Source organism: Sinocyclocheilus anshuiensis, unplaced genomic scaffold (assembly GCF_001515605.1).
Source record: "Sinocyclocheilus anshuiensis isolate Anshui unplaced genomic scaffold, SAMN03320099.WGS_v1.1 scaffold956, whole genome shotgun sequence".
In the NCBI taxonomy this organism is placed as follows: Eukaryota; Metazoa; Chordata; class Actinopteri; order Cypriniformes; family Cyprinidae; genus Sinocyclocheilus; species Sinocyclocheilus anshuiensis.
Genome location: NW_015551056.1, coordinates 559,562 through 576,981, shown reverse-complemented (window position 1 = coordinate 576,981; position 17,420 = coordinate 559,562). Strand labels below are relative to the sequence as shown.

General features: G+C 41.5%; 1 protein-coding gene across 1 annotated transcript in view; it reads right to left on the bottom strand.

Moving 5' to 3' along the window:
• Positions 1–2,345: 2,345 nt before the first annotated feature.
• LOC107661981 (collagen alpha-1(XXV) chain-like) overlaps positions 2,346–17,420 on the bottom strand; it is a gene marked incomplete at its 3' end in the record, with an annotated part of 543,306 nt that continues 528,231 nt past the window's right edge. The window contains exons 18-26 of the mRNA XM_016451806.1: positions 14,956–15,024; positions 4,807–4,851; positions 4,599–4,643; positions 3,862–3,939; positions 3,453–3,476; positions 2,928–2,972; positions 2,714–2,758; positions 2,510–2,590; positions 2,346–2,408 (exon numbers count right to left, since the gene is read on the bottom strand). Of these exons, the coding sequence (XP_016307292.1) occupies positions 2,346–2,408; positions 2,510–2,590; positions 2,714–2,758; positions 2,928–2,972; positions 3,453–3,476; positions 3,862–3,939; positions 4,599–4,643; positions 4,807–4,851; positions 14,956–15,024 (495 nt within the window). The remainder of the gene's footprint in view (positions 2,409–2,509; positions 2,591–2,713; positions 2,759–2,927; positions 2,973–3,452; positions 3,477–3,861; positions 3,940–4,598; positions 4,644–4,806; positions 4,852–14,955; positions 15,025–17,420) is intronic.

Sequence of the window (17,420 nt, the reverse complement as noted above, 5' to 3'; positions counted from 1 at the left end):
TCCGAAGTGCTGCCTGTACTTTGTCACTACTATTCTGTAATAAAATTTATTCTTCATCAAGATCTTCGACGTCTTCACTTTTTCTTACAAAGTGTAGTAACATCTACAAGCAATACGAATGCAGGTGCATCTCAAAAAATTAGAATATCCTGAAAGTTTTTTTTTAATAAACATTTTTTATAAACATATTTCAGAAAGTGAAACTTTCATATATTCTAGATTCATTACATGTAAAGTAAAACATTTCAAAAGTTTGTTTTTTTGTTTTAATTTTGACGATTAGAGCTTACAGCTCACGAAAGTCAAAAATCCAGTATCTCAAAATATTAGAATATTTACATTTGAGTTTCATTAAATGACCATCCCTACAGTATAAATTACGTATATTTCTTGTTCTTTGAAACCACAATAATGGGGAAGACTGCTGACTTGGCAATGGTCCAGAAGACAATCATTGACACCCTCCACAAAGAGGGTAAGTCACAGAAGGTCATTACTGAAAGGGGTGGCTGTTCACAGAGTGCTGTATCAAAGCATATTAAATTCAAAGTTGACTGGAAGGAAGAAATTGAGTAGGAAAAGGTGCACAAGCAACAGGGATGACCGCAAGCTTGAGAATACTGTCAAGCAAAGCCGATTCAAACACTTGGGAGAGCTTCACAAGGAGTTGACTGAAGCTGGAGTCAGTGCACCAAGAGCCATCATGCTCAGACGTCTTCAGGAAAAGGGCTACCAAACCAATTCTGAAACAAAAACAACGTCAAAAACATCTTACCTGCGCTAAGGAGAAAAAGAACTGGACTGTTGCTCAGTGGTCCAAAGTCCTCTTTTCAGATAAAAGTAAATTTTGCATTTCATTTGGAAATCAAGGTCTGGAGTCTGGAGGAAGACTGGAGAGGCACAGGTCTACCAGGAGATTTTGGAGCACTTTATGCTTCCATCTGCTGACAAGCTTTATGGAGATGCTGATTTCCTTTTCCAGTAGGAATTTAGCAACTGCCTACAGTGCCAAAACCACTTCCAAGTGGCTTGCTGACCATGCTATTACTGTGCTTGATTGGCCAGCCAACATGCCTGACCTAAACCCCATTTGGAATCTATGGGATATTTTCAAGAGAAGGATGAGAAACAGTCGATCCAACAATATATATCAGCTGAAGACTCAATAGTGCCTCAGCAGTGCCACAGGCTGATCACTTCCATGCTACACCTCACTGATGCTGTAATTTGTGCTAAAGGAGCCAAGTATTGAGAGCATAAATAAACATACTTTACTGTTTTGCAAATCCTTTTTTTGATTGATCTTAGGAAATATTCTAATATTTTGAGATACTGGATTTTTGACTTTCATGAGCTGCAAGCTCTAATAATCAAAAAAAAAAACAAAACATTGGAAGTGTTTTACTTTACATGTAATGAATCTAAAATATTTAAATGTTTAACTCTTTGAAATAAGTTACAAAAAATAAGTTTTTCACGATATTCCAATTTTTTTAGATGCACCTGTATATATATTACCTGTTATAGCCCCCTATTGAACACATTGGATTATATAGATATGATTGAATTATTATTTAAAATATTATTGTAAAATATCAAGATGACAGGGTGGACCATAAAAATTCCCGCCACTGAAGAGACAAAAATCTGTTGTCCTGATGTCACTAAAGTGGATTGCCTTTTCTTAAAGGGATGGATTCCCCAATACAACAGGGTGGACAACCATTCAAGGGACATGGACAAACTCTTCTTTTTTTATTAAATAAAAATATTGTTTTTATTACCAAATGATCTATACACTCAAATTGAGTAATTTCTTATTTAACAAAATATTAATAGGAGAACACATTTTTTTACATTTTATGATTTTACTGTATTCTACTCTCATTCAAATTGAATGAGCAGTGCATGCGACATAGCAAAATAACATGCATCCTCTTACACAAAACTTTTTTAAATATATATATATATATATATATATATATATTCCTTAAACACGCTGTAGTAAGAATGCTCTTTTGCTTGTTGTTTCGGCCTTTCCCCTCCTGAAGCTTTTGTTTATTTACATCCCACAGTTTAATTAAATATCTTGTTTTATTTTAAATCTGGTGTCACTGAGCGTTTTGTGTCTGGCCTGGGACCTGGAGATGGTAGTTCTTTCATTCTCTCCCCATTATTATTGTTACACTCCTTTTCCTACCCCTAGACTTTAAAGGGGGTACGTAACAGTACTGACATCATGCAAACTGCCACTCTAACAAAGATTACTCCCAGTTTGCTACAGCTGTTGCTGACTGTAAGTGCACACACACATTCTTAATTCACATTTTGTTGGCTTTACTTACCGAGGGTCCCTGAGGGCCAGGCAAACCAGTGTCTCCTTTGTCTCCTTTCAGACCATTCACACCCTGTGGACACATTATCAAGACATGACTTAAACAGTATCAAGCATTGCACATTATGTGAAATACCACAAGCATCAACGAATTACATTTTGAGATAATTTTACCTGTAATCCAGGAAGACCCATTGATCCCTTCTCTCCTGATATTCCAGGGATTCCCATGTCCCCTTTTGAACCTTTGTGACCCTGAGAACATGTGGATTATACTAATTGTGACATAGGATTAAATAACAACTTAAAGTGTGGTTAGATATGGGTCACACAACAGACAATAGAAGCTAGACAATTAGAACATTTTAGTCCTCTTACCCTTTCACCATCCAGGCCAGGAAGTCCAGGAACACCCTGATCACCCTGTGAAAAGCAAAAATACTTATTTATAGGTTGAAATGAACTGCAATCACATTAGGATCTTTGACTTCACAAAGTTTGCAGACGCAAACACATAAAATGCTAGACTCTCACATAAGACCCTCATTTAATTCCCCATAATGGCCACATTGTTAATATATTAAGTTGTTACCTTCATCCCCTTTGGTCCAATTGGTCCAGGAGGCCCAGGGGGACCCTAAGTCATAAAAATAAATAAAAGAAGAACATAAGAAAAATTATAATGTGAAGATAAATGCACCAAATATTTATTTGTTTGTTTTGTAAAGATGCACAAAATGAATGATAAATTAAACTTGCAGCACACAAGTGACACATTTCTCACACATTTTTTGTTATATACAAAACATGACACTTGTGACGTGTCATTTCTTACTTCTGTGATAACAAACATAGGTTAAATTGGACAGGTCTAATCTGAGCACTCTGAATATAGAGCTGAGAAAGAGCCTAGACAGACTGAACAACATTCGCACACTTTGATCCTTGTTATTAAATTAAGTCTTTATCTCAAGCCAGATAAAACAAATATTTCATCAATAAGGCACCTGTAAGAGAATTAGCAGAATTATGGGAGACACGTTTATGGAAGTATTGAATTCATGCTGATCAAGATACAGCACATATATAACACACAGACAAAACAGAGGTGAATTACCGTAACTGTAATAGTAGTTATCTTCTGTAGTCGGTCAGGAAGGAGGGAAGGTAAAAGATAAGATTACAGTTATGCATCAGACCAACCTGCGTGTTATGCTTTCTGTCTGTGCCCATTACTTTTCAAGCCCCACATAAAACACTACTGTAGAACGTTATCCATTATGCATTGTTGGGTGTGTATTTGAATTATTTAAAAGTTAATTCAGTGTGAACAGTCAGACTGAAGTTCATGCAATTTTATGTCAATCCTTACTTTCAGTCATAATTCTTCTCAATTACTTGACCAGATATTAGGAATTGAGCACTTTGGCTTGTGATATGAAAGCTGTCTTAACTTGTGCAGCTCATAACAGGTTAGAAATATGATTTCCAATGAAAGATAATAAATATGACATGATTCCACTAACCTGAAGAGCCTCTTGGATGTTTCCATTGTAGTCTATGATTTCAGTTGTACCCTGGTCACCTTTCTCCCCAGGTGGCCCCTGAACAAAAACAATATATTCATTAAGTGGGTAAATATAAATTCCAGCATTGTTTATTCTAAAAACACTAGGGACTTGGGACAATAAACTGTCTTGGGACAATATTTCTTATTTTGAAGCTTATTTACAGAGGTGGGAAGAGCATCCAAAAACTTTACTCAAGTAAAAGTACAAATATATGTATATTTCGCTGCCAAACAATAAGATGCATTTGTAGATTTGCTTTCAATTGACTGTAGGTTCATCCGATGCTATTTATGTTCTCCATGTTCTTAAATTTCCTGTTACGACTCCGAGTGAGAAACTGCTTCAAACAATTCAGTGCATGCAGGGAACTGAACAAATAATTCAAACTGATTTGCCAACCAATTTAAACTGTTTTGCCTATTGTTTGATCAAAGCTTTGAACAAAATCGTCAGTGTAGTGTCAGTGTATCTTGTTACTGTCTGCTTATTTACCAGCTGTTTCACAACATTATGCCCTGGATTTGTGAACAATCAATAAATCCTGAAGTGCAACCTTAACCCAATTACATCAGCAAAAAAAAAATGTTTCATACACCACAGCAATGAAATGATGTAAGAATAAAGCTAATGTACAGACCAGTGTTACATTTGGTAGTCAGAGTTGTCTAAAAATAATTTTAGACTTTACTCACTTGTGATCCTGTTGGGCCTACATCACCTTTGTCTCCTGAATCCCCCTGTAATGGACCAATATTATATTTAAGTATTTTGAGAAAGTATAATATTGGCTGTTTGTTATATTAATATGTAACACATTTTATTTGTTTTAATACTTTAGCTTTACATATTAATTGTTTTAACTTTCAAATGCATGTGGGTTACAAAAGAATAAAGACTAACCTTTGAACCTTTCGGGCCTGGTGCTCCTGGTTCCCCCTGCTCTCCCTTATAATTATTTGAAAACAGTTAAAGACTTATCATCAACACATTCAGAGGCAACATGATAAAATATCAGTTGTGTGTGTGGTCAGATTAATTATGGTCCATGTTACTGGTTGAGCAATAAGATGATTAAATACTGGTGCATAAACAAATAAATGTCTTTTTTTGTCAAAGCCCCCCTTGAGAATTACAGAGGTGGTAATACAGTTTACACCATATACCATTTTAAGACTTAGTTTTCTTGAGGTAATAATCAGAGATTGTTTATTTGACCTTTGGAAGACTGTCAATTAATGGCTTTTATCTGACGGCTGGAGATTCATTATGTCTCGTGTCTTTTGTTTATTTAGACTGGGTAAAGAACTCCTGCAGAAATTACCCACAGCATAAACTGCTAATTGACCGTTCGCAGGGAGCTTGATTGACAGGCGATCTGACTAATCAGAACACGGATATTATGTGGTGCCGCAGCTATCCGCAATCTTGCCCGACATCTACGGCCAGTCTCCATAGAAATCCATGTTAAAACGGGGTAAAAAAGATTGATTGAATTGAAACTTTTTCAATAACTAAATATAAAAGTGTGCGGAGGGTTAAGCTGTGATGTTGTTGGCTACCACAGTAATGGCAATAAGCTAAGGAATTCCTTTAAAGTACTTGTTTTGCATACCAGAAATCTGTCATTGTCTGGCATTGTATGCATGGCTTGCAGCACTTAAGTTAAAATACTGAGTGTGAAATAATAAAATAATATGTTAAAATGTGTGCTCTTATCATTCTGTGGACAAAATTCCGTGAACTTCGCCTCGATCGGGAGCTCTATATTCACATGTGCGCTCATCTGTTTTCAATGCAGCTAACCTCGGATCGCTTCATGTCATCTTCCCTCTCATTAAACTATGACAGGTGCTTTACTGCAAAAAGACGGTCACTGTGACACTCTAAAGTGATGAAACTATGGCGCCATGTGCTTTTTTAAACCATTTTCATAGGTTTCACGTTATATTGTGGGGAAGTCGTGGCCTAATGGTTAGAGAGTCGGACTCGTAACCGGAGGGGATTGTAGGTGGGGGGAGTGAATGTACAGCGCTATCTCCCACCTTCAATGCCACGACTGAGGTGCCCTTGAGCAAGGCACCGAACCCCCAACTGCTCCCCGGGTGCCGCAGCAAAAATGGCTGCCCACTGCTCCGGGTGTGTGTTCACGGTGTGTGTGTGTTCACTGCTGTGTGTGTGCACTTTGGATGGGTTAAATGCAGAGCACTAATTCCAAGTATGGGTCACCATACTTGGCCACATGTCAAGTCACTTTCACTGTCACTATTGTTGGCTCAAAAAATATGTAAATGCTAATGCCCAGTAGCCGCAGGTGTATCCCTTCTAGCCTTAACCACAAATCAGACTGGAGAGTAGATTAACTTCGGTAGACTTAAACTTGAAAAATGGTGTGTTCCACAGTTGAAATAAAATACTTTCTGATGTTTATTCATGTTCATTTCGTGCTTTACATAAATATGAAAAGACGATCGGTTCACGTGTTTGAGGCAATACAGTGGTCTGTCACGACACATTAAAGAGCCACAAAACGGTATTTATTGTTTGAATTTCTTTAAAAAAAAACAAAATTTGAAAGCTGAGAGTCCTGAGACCTTATTTCATACCAGAAGTAACCTGCTCTGCAGGACCAGTGGAATCCGACTGTTTAATTAAAACAAAGCATCGCGAGGCAATACAGTGGTCTGTCACGACACATTAAAGAGCCACAAAACGGTATTTATTGTTTGAATTTCTTTAAAAAAAAACAAAATTTGAAAGCTGAGAGTCCTGAGACCTTATTTCATACCAGAAGTAACCTGCTCTGCAGAGCCGGGTTTACGCATAGGCATTCTAGGCATGAGCCTATTCTAGCTCATCCAGGGGGCCCAAACACAATGAAGACGTATAATATTTTTTGTTATACTATGGGCTATCTACAAGAGTATAAGAACCAAAACACCAGAAGACACTGAGCAAATAAATATAACAAACAATAGGGTAAAAAAAGACACACTATTTCCATATTTTCCACCATTTTTATGTACGGAAATCACGCTTCCCTTTCGATACTACACTCGTACTGCGTCTGCTAAGATGCCATGGGAAAAAGCCTTTTTTCTCCTGAACTGAAGCCTTTAAAGCCCGCCATAGCATCTGGCTATATAAGTGGGCGTTCGCCACAGGATTCTCAGATTTCTTCTCCTTCAGCGACGACTACTACGTCTCTACGCTGATCCGAAGCCTGCACCTGCTTCTCCGCTGCTTCAGCGACGCAGCAGTTCCGGTCCTTTTCCCCTGCCGCCATCCGGCGATACTAAAAGAGCTTACTAAAAGAGCTTGACGTTGTTGCAAATGCCGCGCCGTTACTGCGGTTCATATGGGTCTCCCCTGCACGCCCATGACGGCCACACGGAGTGCGTTTCCTGCTTGGGGAAATTCCATGCGGAAGCTGCGCTCACGGGAACTGATTGTTCTCACTGCGAGAACTTCAGTCTATTTGCTCTCATTGCGAGAGTTTTAGTCTCGCCTCTCTCCGCTCACGGATCGCTTTCTTTTCAGAGAGCGACTCCGCGCCCCGCGCCCTCCCGTTTTCTTCCTCCCAGGGACCTGTGAGGAAAAAACAGTGGGGCAGAGGACTCGAGCGACCGGCTGCGAGTGAGCTCACGTCGGCCCAGATCCCACATGCCTCGCCCTCGCCCCAGAGAGAGAGTTCTCCCGTCCTTTTCTCCCAGTCTGATCAGCTTCCCTCTGCTGGTGCGAGCGACCTGATCTCATTTGGGGGAAGTGAGGACGAGCTGCTTGATGACAGCATGTCATTAACAGCCTCGGACGCAGAGGAGCTGTAGGAGATCCGTATCCTCTCGAAAGCAGTCAAAGAGCTGGGTTTAGAGTGGTCTCCGCCAGAGGAGCCCTCTCGCAGCCGTCTGGATGAGTGGTTCCTGCCAGGGCGCCGCCAGGCCCCTCGTCAGCGTTCCTCTCCGTTCTTCCCGGAGGTCCATGACGAGCTCACCAGAGCGTGGCGCTCTCCCTACTCCGCCCGCCTTCATACTTCTACTTCATCCGCCCTCACTTGCATCGACGGCGCTGAAGAGAAGGGGTACGATAAACTGCCTCCCCTGGATGAGTTGGTGGCGGCGCACCTCTGCCAGCCCACGGCTATCGGTTGGAGAGCAAAGGCTGCTCACCCGTCCAAGCCGTGTAGGACCACTTCAGCTCTTGCTGGACGCGCCTACACTTCAGCTGGACAGACGGCTTCGGCACTCCATTCAATGGTGGTCCTCCAGTTCTTTCAAGCCAAGATCCTCGCTTCCTCTGACAAGTCTTGCCTGGACCCTGCGACCCTCAGGGAGCTGAGGAGCGCAACCGACCTGGCTCTGCGCGCCACCAAGACCACTGCTCAGGCTATCGGGAGATCGATGGCCAGCTTTGTGGTGCTCGAGCGCCATTTATGGCTGACGTTAACAGAGATCAAGGACGTGGATAAAATTCCCTTCCTCGATGCTCCAGTCTCTCCCAAGGGTCTCTTCGGACCAGCTGTCGAAGGATTCGCCGAGCGCTTCCACAGAAATCGTCCCAAGCTTTTATTCTACTATACTTTTATTCATTCCACTACATTAGCACGGCATGATTGTACTGTGTTCCCATAGCGTCTTAGCAGACGTAGTACGAGTGTAGTATCGAAAGGGAACGTACTCGGTTACTAACGTAACCTCGGTTCCCTGAGATACGGGAACGAGTACTGCATTGCTAGCCGTGCTATGTAGTCGCACGACTTACTTGTCGATTCAGTCGAAGTAACCTGAGAATCCCGCTTATATAGCCAGCTTATATAGCCAGATGCCCCCCCCATTCTGGCGGGCTTTGTCACCATAGGTTCGTTTTTTGTACACTGCACGAACCAATGGCTGTGCAGTTTCACTGCGTGATTGAAAAAAGACTTCAGTTCAGGAGAAAAAAGGCTTTTTTTCCCAAAGTGTCTTAGCAGACGCAGTACTCGTTCCCGTATCTCAGGGAACCGAGGTTACGTTAGTAACCGAATACGTTTCTTTCTCTTGTTCTCTCTCACAGACACACACACAGTACAGAGACGCACTCGCGCACACACGGAGAAGTGGATAGAACCTTGTTGTCATTTTATTTATCAGTAAAATAGTTCCGCAGCTGAAAAGCTACATGACATTTCTCAGTAGCAAGGTTCGTGAAGCAGTTCAACTTAAAGATTCGCTATTAGAGATGCTGCTGCTGAACACTGCTGAGAGACGCACAGACACAGGTATTCACTCGCTTAATCGCTCTCTCTCTCTCTCTCTAATAACTACGTTAGACTGCATTAATAACTGCATTAGCCTGCATATCATTGGCCCAAGCCTCAGTTATTAGCTCTAAAACGACATTTTGAAATTTGCAGAATCAAAGCAGAAACATGACAAATGTCTTAAAATAATTCATCTGAACAATGTCTTGAGGTGTGGATGTGACTCCAGGCTGTTCAAATTATTAGAGAAATAATGCACTCCTGAAGTGGTAATGTGGCCACGACACTGGAGCCTATTAATGGAATGGTCATTCGATTTTTATTGACTGAACGCAAACACTTATTGCGATCGGTTTCCACTGATCACTAAATATTTTTGTTTGCTGAGGTGGTAATATTATATAGACCTATTAATAAGGAAGGGGTGCCCAAAAAATTGTTTTGCCTATGTCACGATAAGAGGTAAATCTCGGTAAGTCTTGTCTGTCAGCACGTTGTCAGTTTCCTCTTTGCTCTGCGATGTATTTTTCACTTCCTATGCCCTACTCCTTTCGAAGGGCAGAGCCCTTGAAATGTGTTCTTTAAAGGGTGCAGGGCATTTCTGTCTCGTAAAAGTGTTTGGAACTCCCTTGGCAAAGGGAAAGACTGACAAAAAGTTACCTTGACAATGCTGCGCGTGCATGCAGCATTCAGCGCTCCAACAGTTGTTGCAAATAAATATTTATTAAGTTGGCTTGAAAAAGCCAACTTACTGATCTACTATATAAACTTCTTCTTCTGAGCCAAATTTTAGACTGTATCTCCTCCTAGAGCTTTAAAGCTACAATCACCAAAAAACTCGGCTCAGACCTTCAGACTGTTCTGACTTGAGTTGCTATATCTTTTCTAACTGATCCGACTTACGGTTTTCTTAAAAATGACGATCAAAACTCAGAAAAACTCCCATAGACTTACATTGAAAAGTCTGAACATTCCATTAAACTCCAACTGTCAAAAATTCAAATCTATAGCAAAAATACAAACGTATTGTCCGCACACTGATATAACTGCTCCATAAGAATAATTTATTGCAACGTTTCGACCATCAGGTCTTCGTCAGGCACAAATTACGTGAACTGAGGTACAACTCTTTATAAGTAACAGGTAGTCATTCTAATTAGACACGTTCAATCACTATGCAGGTGTGGCAGGTTGGTTAGATCCTCCCTGTATTGACGTTAGAATATTGTTAGCCTATCAACAGGCATATGTGGGTGTATAAAGGGCTGATTTGTGTCAGTCGGATGTGTCACTCAGGTGCCCCTGTCCCTTTCTGGTACTGGCGTTCAACACTGATGTGTGTTTGTTAGCGGTGTGGCTAATTCAGTCACGGCTCTCTTAGGGTTGATTTTGTGCGTCTATTGGAAAGGTAAGCATTACAGCAGCGTGGTTTATCATCTTTTTGTACACCACGACACGGTGTAGCTCTTTTTGATTTACCTGCGGTGTCACAGGCCCCTAGTTCCATAATGCATGAATTGCAGCATTGTCATCAAGTTAATACTCAGAATTCTGTTGATCGTGCTGGTGCAGTTAGAGTGCGGGGGCGTGTCGCATTCCGGGGGGCACGATGAAGCTCGTAGCAGCAAACTGTTCAGAGTGTTATTCTAGTGGTACTGTGTTGTTTGAGCCGCCTGAGGCGGGTTTGCCTGCTGGGTTGCTGGCTTCCCCTGCACTGGTCCAAGTGACCCGGGGCACAGTTTATATACCCATGGTGAATGTGCGTGTTACTGAGGTTGCACTTTACCCTAGGACATCTTTAGGTACCCTGAACGGTGTTTTTGTTATTAGTTTGCCTGAAGGTGTTAGTGAAGTGAGGTCAGTCACTGCTATGGTGGGTGCTCATACTACTTGAGGTACTAGGTTGTTTGGTGACCAACAATGTCAGTCCTTGTTGTTGTATCTGGACGACATTGTGGTGTTCTCTTCCTCCGTGGCCCAACATTTAGAATGGCTGGAAGTGGTCTTGGGTCGATTAGGGATTGAGGGACTTGAAGCCAAGTTAGGGAAGTGTGCATTCTTTCAACGCGAGGTAAAGTATTAAGACCATTTCGTGTCACCTCAAGGTGTTGCTACAGACCCAAGCAAGGTTGAAGTAGTGGCCCAGTGGCGTACTCCAAATAGCGTTTCGGAGTTGCGCTCTTTTCTAGGCTTACCGCCATTTTGTGGAGGGGTTTGCCAAGTTGGCAGAACTGGCAGGAGGCAAGTTAAAGAAATGTAGGGGACAGAGTTTTGGTGGTGCCTGAACGTAACATTGTCAGAGTAGTTTCGAGGCATTAAAGAGTAAACTTACCTCTGCTCCTGTTCTCGCTTATGCTGACTTCTCCTCACCTTTCATTCTAGAGGTCGACGCTAGCTATAGTGGCTTAGGGGCCGTTCTTTCCCAAGAACAATGAGGAAAGGTGCGGCCTATTGCCTATGCCAGTCGCAGTCTTAGGCCCACTGAGCGCAATATGTCCAATTATAGCTCTATGAAGTTAGAGTTCTTGGCGCTTAAGTGGGCCATGACTGAGAAGTTTCGGAAATATTTGCTAGGGCACAAATGTGTAGTCTTCACTGATAACAACCCCCTTAGTCATCTTGCGTCAGCAAAGCTTGGGGCTACTGAACAATGTTGGGCAGCACAACTTGCTGCTTTTGATTTTGAGATAAAGTATATATTGATTTTGCCCACCATCTTGAAAGCTGAGGTTCTGACACAGCTTCATCAGGAGCATGGACACCAGGGTATCGAGCGAACCACTAAGTTGGTATGGCAACGATGTTATTGGCCGGGTATGTGTTCTGAAGTGGCCCGTTGGTGCCAGGAGTATGAAAGGTGTCAGTCTGCTAAAGATGTTCAGCCCGTTGCCTGTAGTTTCATGGGCCATCTGTTGGCTTCGAGGCCAAATGAGATTTTAGCTATTGATTTTACTATGCTTGAACCTTCTCGTTCAGGCATTGAAAATATTTTAGTAATGACTGATGTTTTTACTAAATACACCCTGGCTGTCCCTACACGGGACCAACGTGCCGAGACTGTGGCCCAGGTTCTTGTTGTGGAATGGTTCTATAAGTTTGGGGTTCCTGGTCGGATTCATTCTGACCAGGGCCGCAACTTTGAATCCTCCCTTATCCAGCAGCTCTGTCACCTCTATAAGGTTGAGAAGTCTCGCACTACTCCCTACCATCCGGCCGGAAACGGCCAGTGCGAGCGCTTCAATTGGACTTTGCGTAACCTCCTCCGCACTTTGCCTGTTTCTAGAAAGAGAGACTGGGTGTCTTGTCTTCCACAGGTACTCTTTTGTTATAACGCCACCCCGCATCAAGCGACTGGGGAGTCCCCATATTATTTGATGTTTGGACAAGAACCGCGGCTCCCAGTTCACTTTTTGCTGGAGGGAGTTCAGGAGGCGGTGGCAGGTAATGTCCATGATTGGATTTTGGAACATCAAACTAGGCTCCAGGTGGCATTTGAAAGTGCACGTGAGCGTTTAAGGGTCGTCACAGAACGACGTAAGGCACATTATGATCAGAATGTGCAGTGTACACCACTGGAGGAGGGCCAATTGGTTACCTACGTGAGTGTGGAATGAGAGGTCACCACAAAATCCAGGATTTGTGGGATCCAGTGGTGTACCGAGTTGTGAAAGCGACTAAAGATTGTGGTGCTGTATATACGATTGCACCGATTGACGAACCGGGTAAGGTAAGGCATGTTCACCATTCCCTGTTGAAAACTAGAATTCGGAGAGGTTTTCCAGCTCAGAGCCCTCGTGATAGCCCTTTGATCGAAAAAGCGCCACCTTCTGAAGATGAGCTAGATGAGGGTGATTTGTTGGCTTTAGTGCCTGAAGTCCCTCAAGTTAGTCCCCCAATGCCATCTCGGCTGGCATTAAGAGATTCAATCTCAGTGGCTGAGCCTGTACCGCAGTGCGGGTTGGCACCCTCTGGGACCGTGACAAGGGTGCAGGTAGCCTCAGGACCATCGTGCTCTGTAGACTGTAGAGTCCACCTTCTGTATCTGTTACTGTGTCCACAGGCCTGCCTGTTATTGATGCAGCCGCATTGAGAAGGACAACAAGAGCTATGGCAGGCCAGCACTCTAACATTCATCATCTCCCACGGGCAGTGGGTGAGGCGACTAGTGAGGCTCTGCCCCCACACGAGTCTGTTTCAAGTGGGATTTCGGTCATTTTAAGGCCTTGGAGTTGATTTGTGCATATAGGGTATTCTGTACTGCATCGTCGGGGTGACGATACAAAAAGCAGGGGAAGATTGTGGCAGGGTAGTTAGATTCTCCCTATATTGACGTTAGAATATTGTTAGCCTATCAGCAGGCATAGGTGGGTGTATAAAGGGCTGATTTGTGTCAGTCGGATGTGTCACTCAAGTGCCCCCGCCCCTCTCTGGTACTGGCGTTCGACACTGATGTGTATTTTGTGGCTAATTCAGTCACGGCTCGCTTAGGGTTGATTTTGTGCATCTATTGGAAAGGTAAGCATTACAGCAGTGTGGTTTGGCGTCTTTTTGTATTGGTTTGTTGTACTAATGTTAGCGTTTCTGTACCATTTATAGCCGTATGAGATGTCAATTGGTTAATGTTTGTGACTGGTGTTTGGTCGGACTGCCTACTCGGCATCCCGTTCCTCTCAGCCCCTTGCTTCTTCTACACTGCTTCGCATCGTACTGGCTCTGCTTTGGTGTTGTCTGCATTATCCAGTTTCTGTTAGTGTCAACTTTTGCTTCTATACTGTTCAGTGCTCACACCGGCCCTGTCAGTTTAATGCGGCTGACTGCTGCAGTGCCCGGTATGTATAAATGAAACATGTTTAAGGGTGTCAGGTTTCATATATTTGAATTACCCTTATTTAATGACATGTTATCATCTCTTTTTTAAGTAAATGACGTCATTTGGAGCCCGAGTCTGTGCAGTAGAGATTCGTTTGGAGCCAGAGTCTGCGCAGTAATGTCGTGAGGTGGAGCCGCGGTATCAAACTCCGCCCAAACTCCCGCAGACCCAATCAACTACAACGACATGCCCTGTTTTTATAGCATCAAATTACTAGCTAAAATCATACTTATCACAAAAACAAACAATTTAACATATATCAGCGTGATACCAACTACCTTAAATGACCAAAATCATCTTTTGGAAAAATGTATTGGAAGCGTAATTAATTTTTTTATTTTGACTCAAGTCCCATTCGTTTTCATGGAGAGGGCGGGGTTTATGACCTGTACTGCAGCCAGCCACCAGGGGGCGATCAAAGAGCCCGCAGCTTCACTTTTCAGGACGGGTGAGGCACACCCGGTACCGGCAAATGACTTCTTCTCACCGGTGATTCCTGATGGTTTTAGAAGAAAATTACTCCTCGTCACCCCCTGTCGTTTCAAAGAATAGTACAACGGCGAACGCGACAAGTATAAAAGTTTGGGAAGGTGCGCGCGCAGTCAGCAGAGGCTCGCGGAGCGGAGCCAGGCGAAAGTATAAATCACGCTTAATCACGCAGCCCAGAGAGAGATTCTCCGGCGTTCCGCAACAACGCTTAGCTGCCCGCAGATGCGCCTGCCTATAAATCGGCCTAATTTGCAGCACAATCAGCCGGCCGATCAATCGGTCGACCTCTAATCCAGTGTGTGATTTAAGTGTTCCCTTAATTTTTTTTAAAAAGTGTATACATAGCTGTGCGGCATACTGGACATTATCTGCTCATTGTGACATTGAGACTTTTCTCAACATTAATGACTTTTCTCTTCCTCAGACGACCACTGCACCTATTTACTGCTCATCTTACCTTGTGTCCTGCTGGACCTGTCTCACCACGTTCACCCTTGCCAGGCGGTCCTTGTTCTCCTCTCTCTCCCTACAAAATATTTTATTTATTTATTTATTAATTATTTTTACAGTGATGTTTTTTTTTTGACCAGCTAAAACCAGCTTAAAAGGTACACATTTTGATATTACAAAAGTGATTTAGATCAGTGGTTCTCAACCAGGAGACCATGGTACACACTGTAAACTTCCAGGTGGTCCTCAATAAGTGTTAAAATTATTTACATATAGTTCTATTAAAAAATCTTAATTAACAGCTAAAACCAGCTTAAAAGGTACACATTTTGATATTATAAAAGTGATTTAGATCAGTGGTTCTCAACCATCTCAAAAATCTTAATTAACATAATAATAATAATATTAATAATAATAATCATCCATATAATACATCAATAATACATAATATTTATGATTTTGTATATTTTTATTACAGTAGAAGTACCAGAAGTACATGTCAGCTTAGATGAAAAGGCCTTCAAATATTTTCTTGGACAAAGGGGACTTTGAAGTCAAACAAGCTGAGATTCACTGAATTAAACCACTCGTCAATCAGTACTGCATTATTCATAAAGTTTATTTATTACCTGGAGATAACTTGAAAAACACACATAAACCGTATATTTTCGCAATCGTGTGTTTATTGTCTTCATGTTTTTTTCTGCTTTTTATTCAGCTCAGCTACAGCGATAGCCGGATGCTTTTGTCCATATTAGGGTTTCCTGCACGTCATAAGTCATTCCTTCTATGAGTCTGTTTTGGACTTTCTGCACGTGAGCGCCCTCCGGCTCGAGTATGAATTAAACATACACTGCATCCAGATATTCACTTCTCATTTTGGATACGAATAAAACGTCAGGCCATACATAGACTATCGATACTGTCTCTTTGAATTTAAATCTAGAAACCTCTACGTGAACACACCTGCCCGAATAAAGTGCGGGGGACGAAATTACATTTCTTTAAAATTAAATATTAAAAATGCAGCTAACGTTCTACACACAGCAATATAAACAAAGGTGACTGTTCTCTTTAGTTCTTGCTGTTTGATTGGGAAACATTTAAAGGGCGTCGAGGGGTCTTGTCCATGTTATCTGACTAAAAAACTATTACTTTGAACTTTTTTTATTACAGTATTTATTTTAAAAACATAGAGTGCCTTAAAAATAATTATCACAACCCTGATAAAACAGGCTTATACTGATTTTCTCATCCTCTGATTTATAGGCTACTTATCAATCCTGTTTTTATCATCATTATAATTAAAAAAATGAATAAATTCAGAACAGGATTATAATACAATTCTATTTTAAATAAGACAGAAATATAAAAATAACAGTAGCCTAGTGTTTACAACAGCAAAACCACCATACCCTGTAAACTCAATAATAATAATAGGCCTAATTTAATTCCATTTCTATTTTAAGAGTGATTAAGAGGTGCAAAGAAATATTTATTTAACTTTTAAACTATAAAATGGTCTTTTCTGTTCTGTGTTTCTTTTTCAAAACTGCGTCACGGCATTTGCTGCTATCAATACAGAAGCATCCGTTTCGATACATGTCTCAGCAAGGAGCACAGCTCTATTAAAAGCTGTGCTCCATGTGCCCCTTTTATACTTTGAGCACCTGCCCCTCCAAAGGTCTCTGCATGGCCCTGATGAACAATCATAATATAAAACATAAATATAATGGGTTTGAGTACATAGTAAGGCACAATTGTTGTTAATGTTGCTATTTATAAGCCTGAGGGATGAAACAAAGAGTTAAATTCAACAAGAAAAAGAGGAAAACGAAGATTTAAGCTGGTTTTGCTTGTGGATGAAAGATTTTGAACATAAAATAAAGAAATTAACATATTGAAAAGACAACAATTTGGGGTTTTCATAATAAAATATAATATATTTAAGGATAAAACTGTGGGTCATATTAGTAGGGTTAAAAATATAAAAACTTTATATTTTTTGGTTGTACTTCAATCACAATAAAAGGGCAGCTGTTTCTTAAGACCACAAAATGAGCAAATTTCATCAACATCAAAATATTTACAGATAGATGAATTAAACCTGTCGCTCATATCTTTTAAGTTGTTGCGCTTGTAACGTCATAGGTCACATGATAACGTCAACATGGCGGATGAAGTCCGGATCTCATTCATACTTAACGAGATTTGGCTGTAGAGTACCTACTCTTTTAGCGCTCGTTAAGTAAGTACCTACTCATTGAGTAGGCGGTTTCGGACGCAGCCATTGTCTCCAGCTGTGTCTCATTAGTCATGTTAGTTCCCCTTTTTATACCATGTTCTGTGAGTGTATGTTTTTGTGGCAGTATTGTTTTCTGTTTCACTGTTTTAGCTGGTGCTTTGCTTTGTGGATTAACTTGTGTTTTTACCCTTTGTCTTGTTTTTTGGATCTTTGTTTTTGGAATAGTA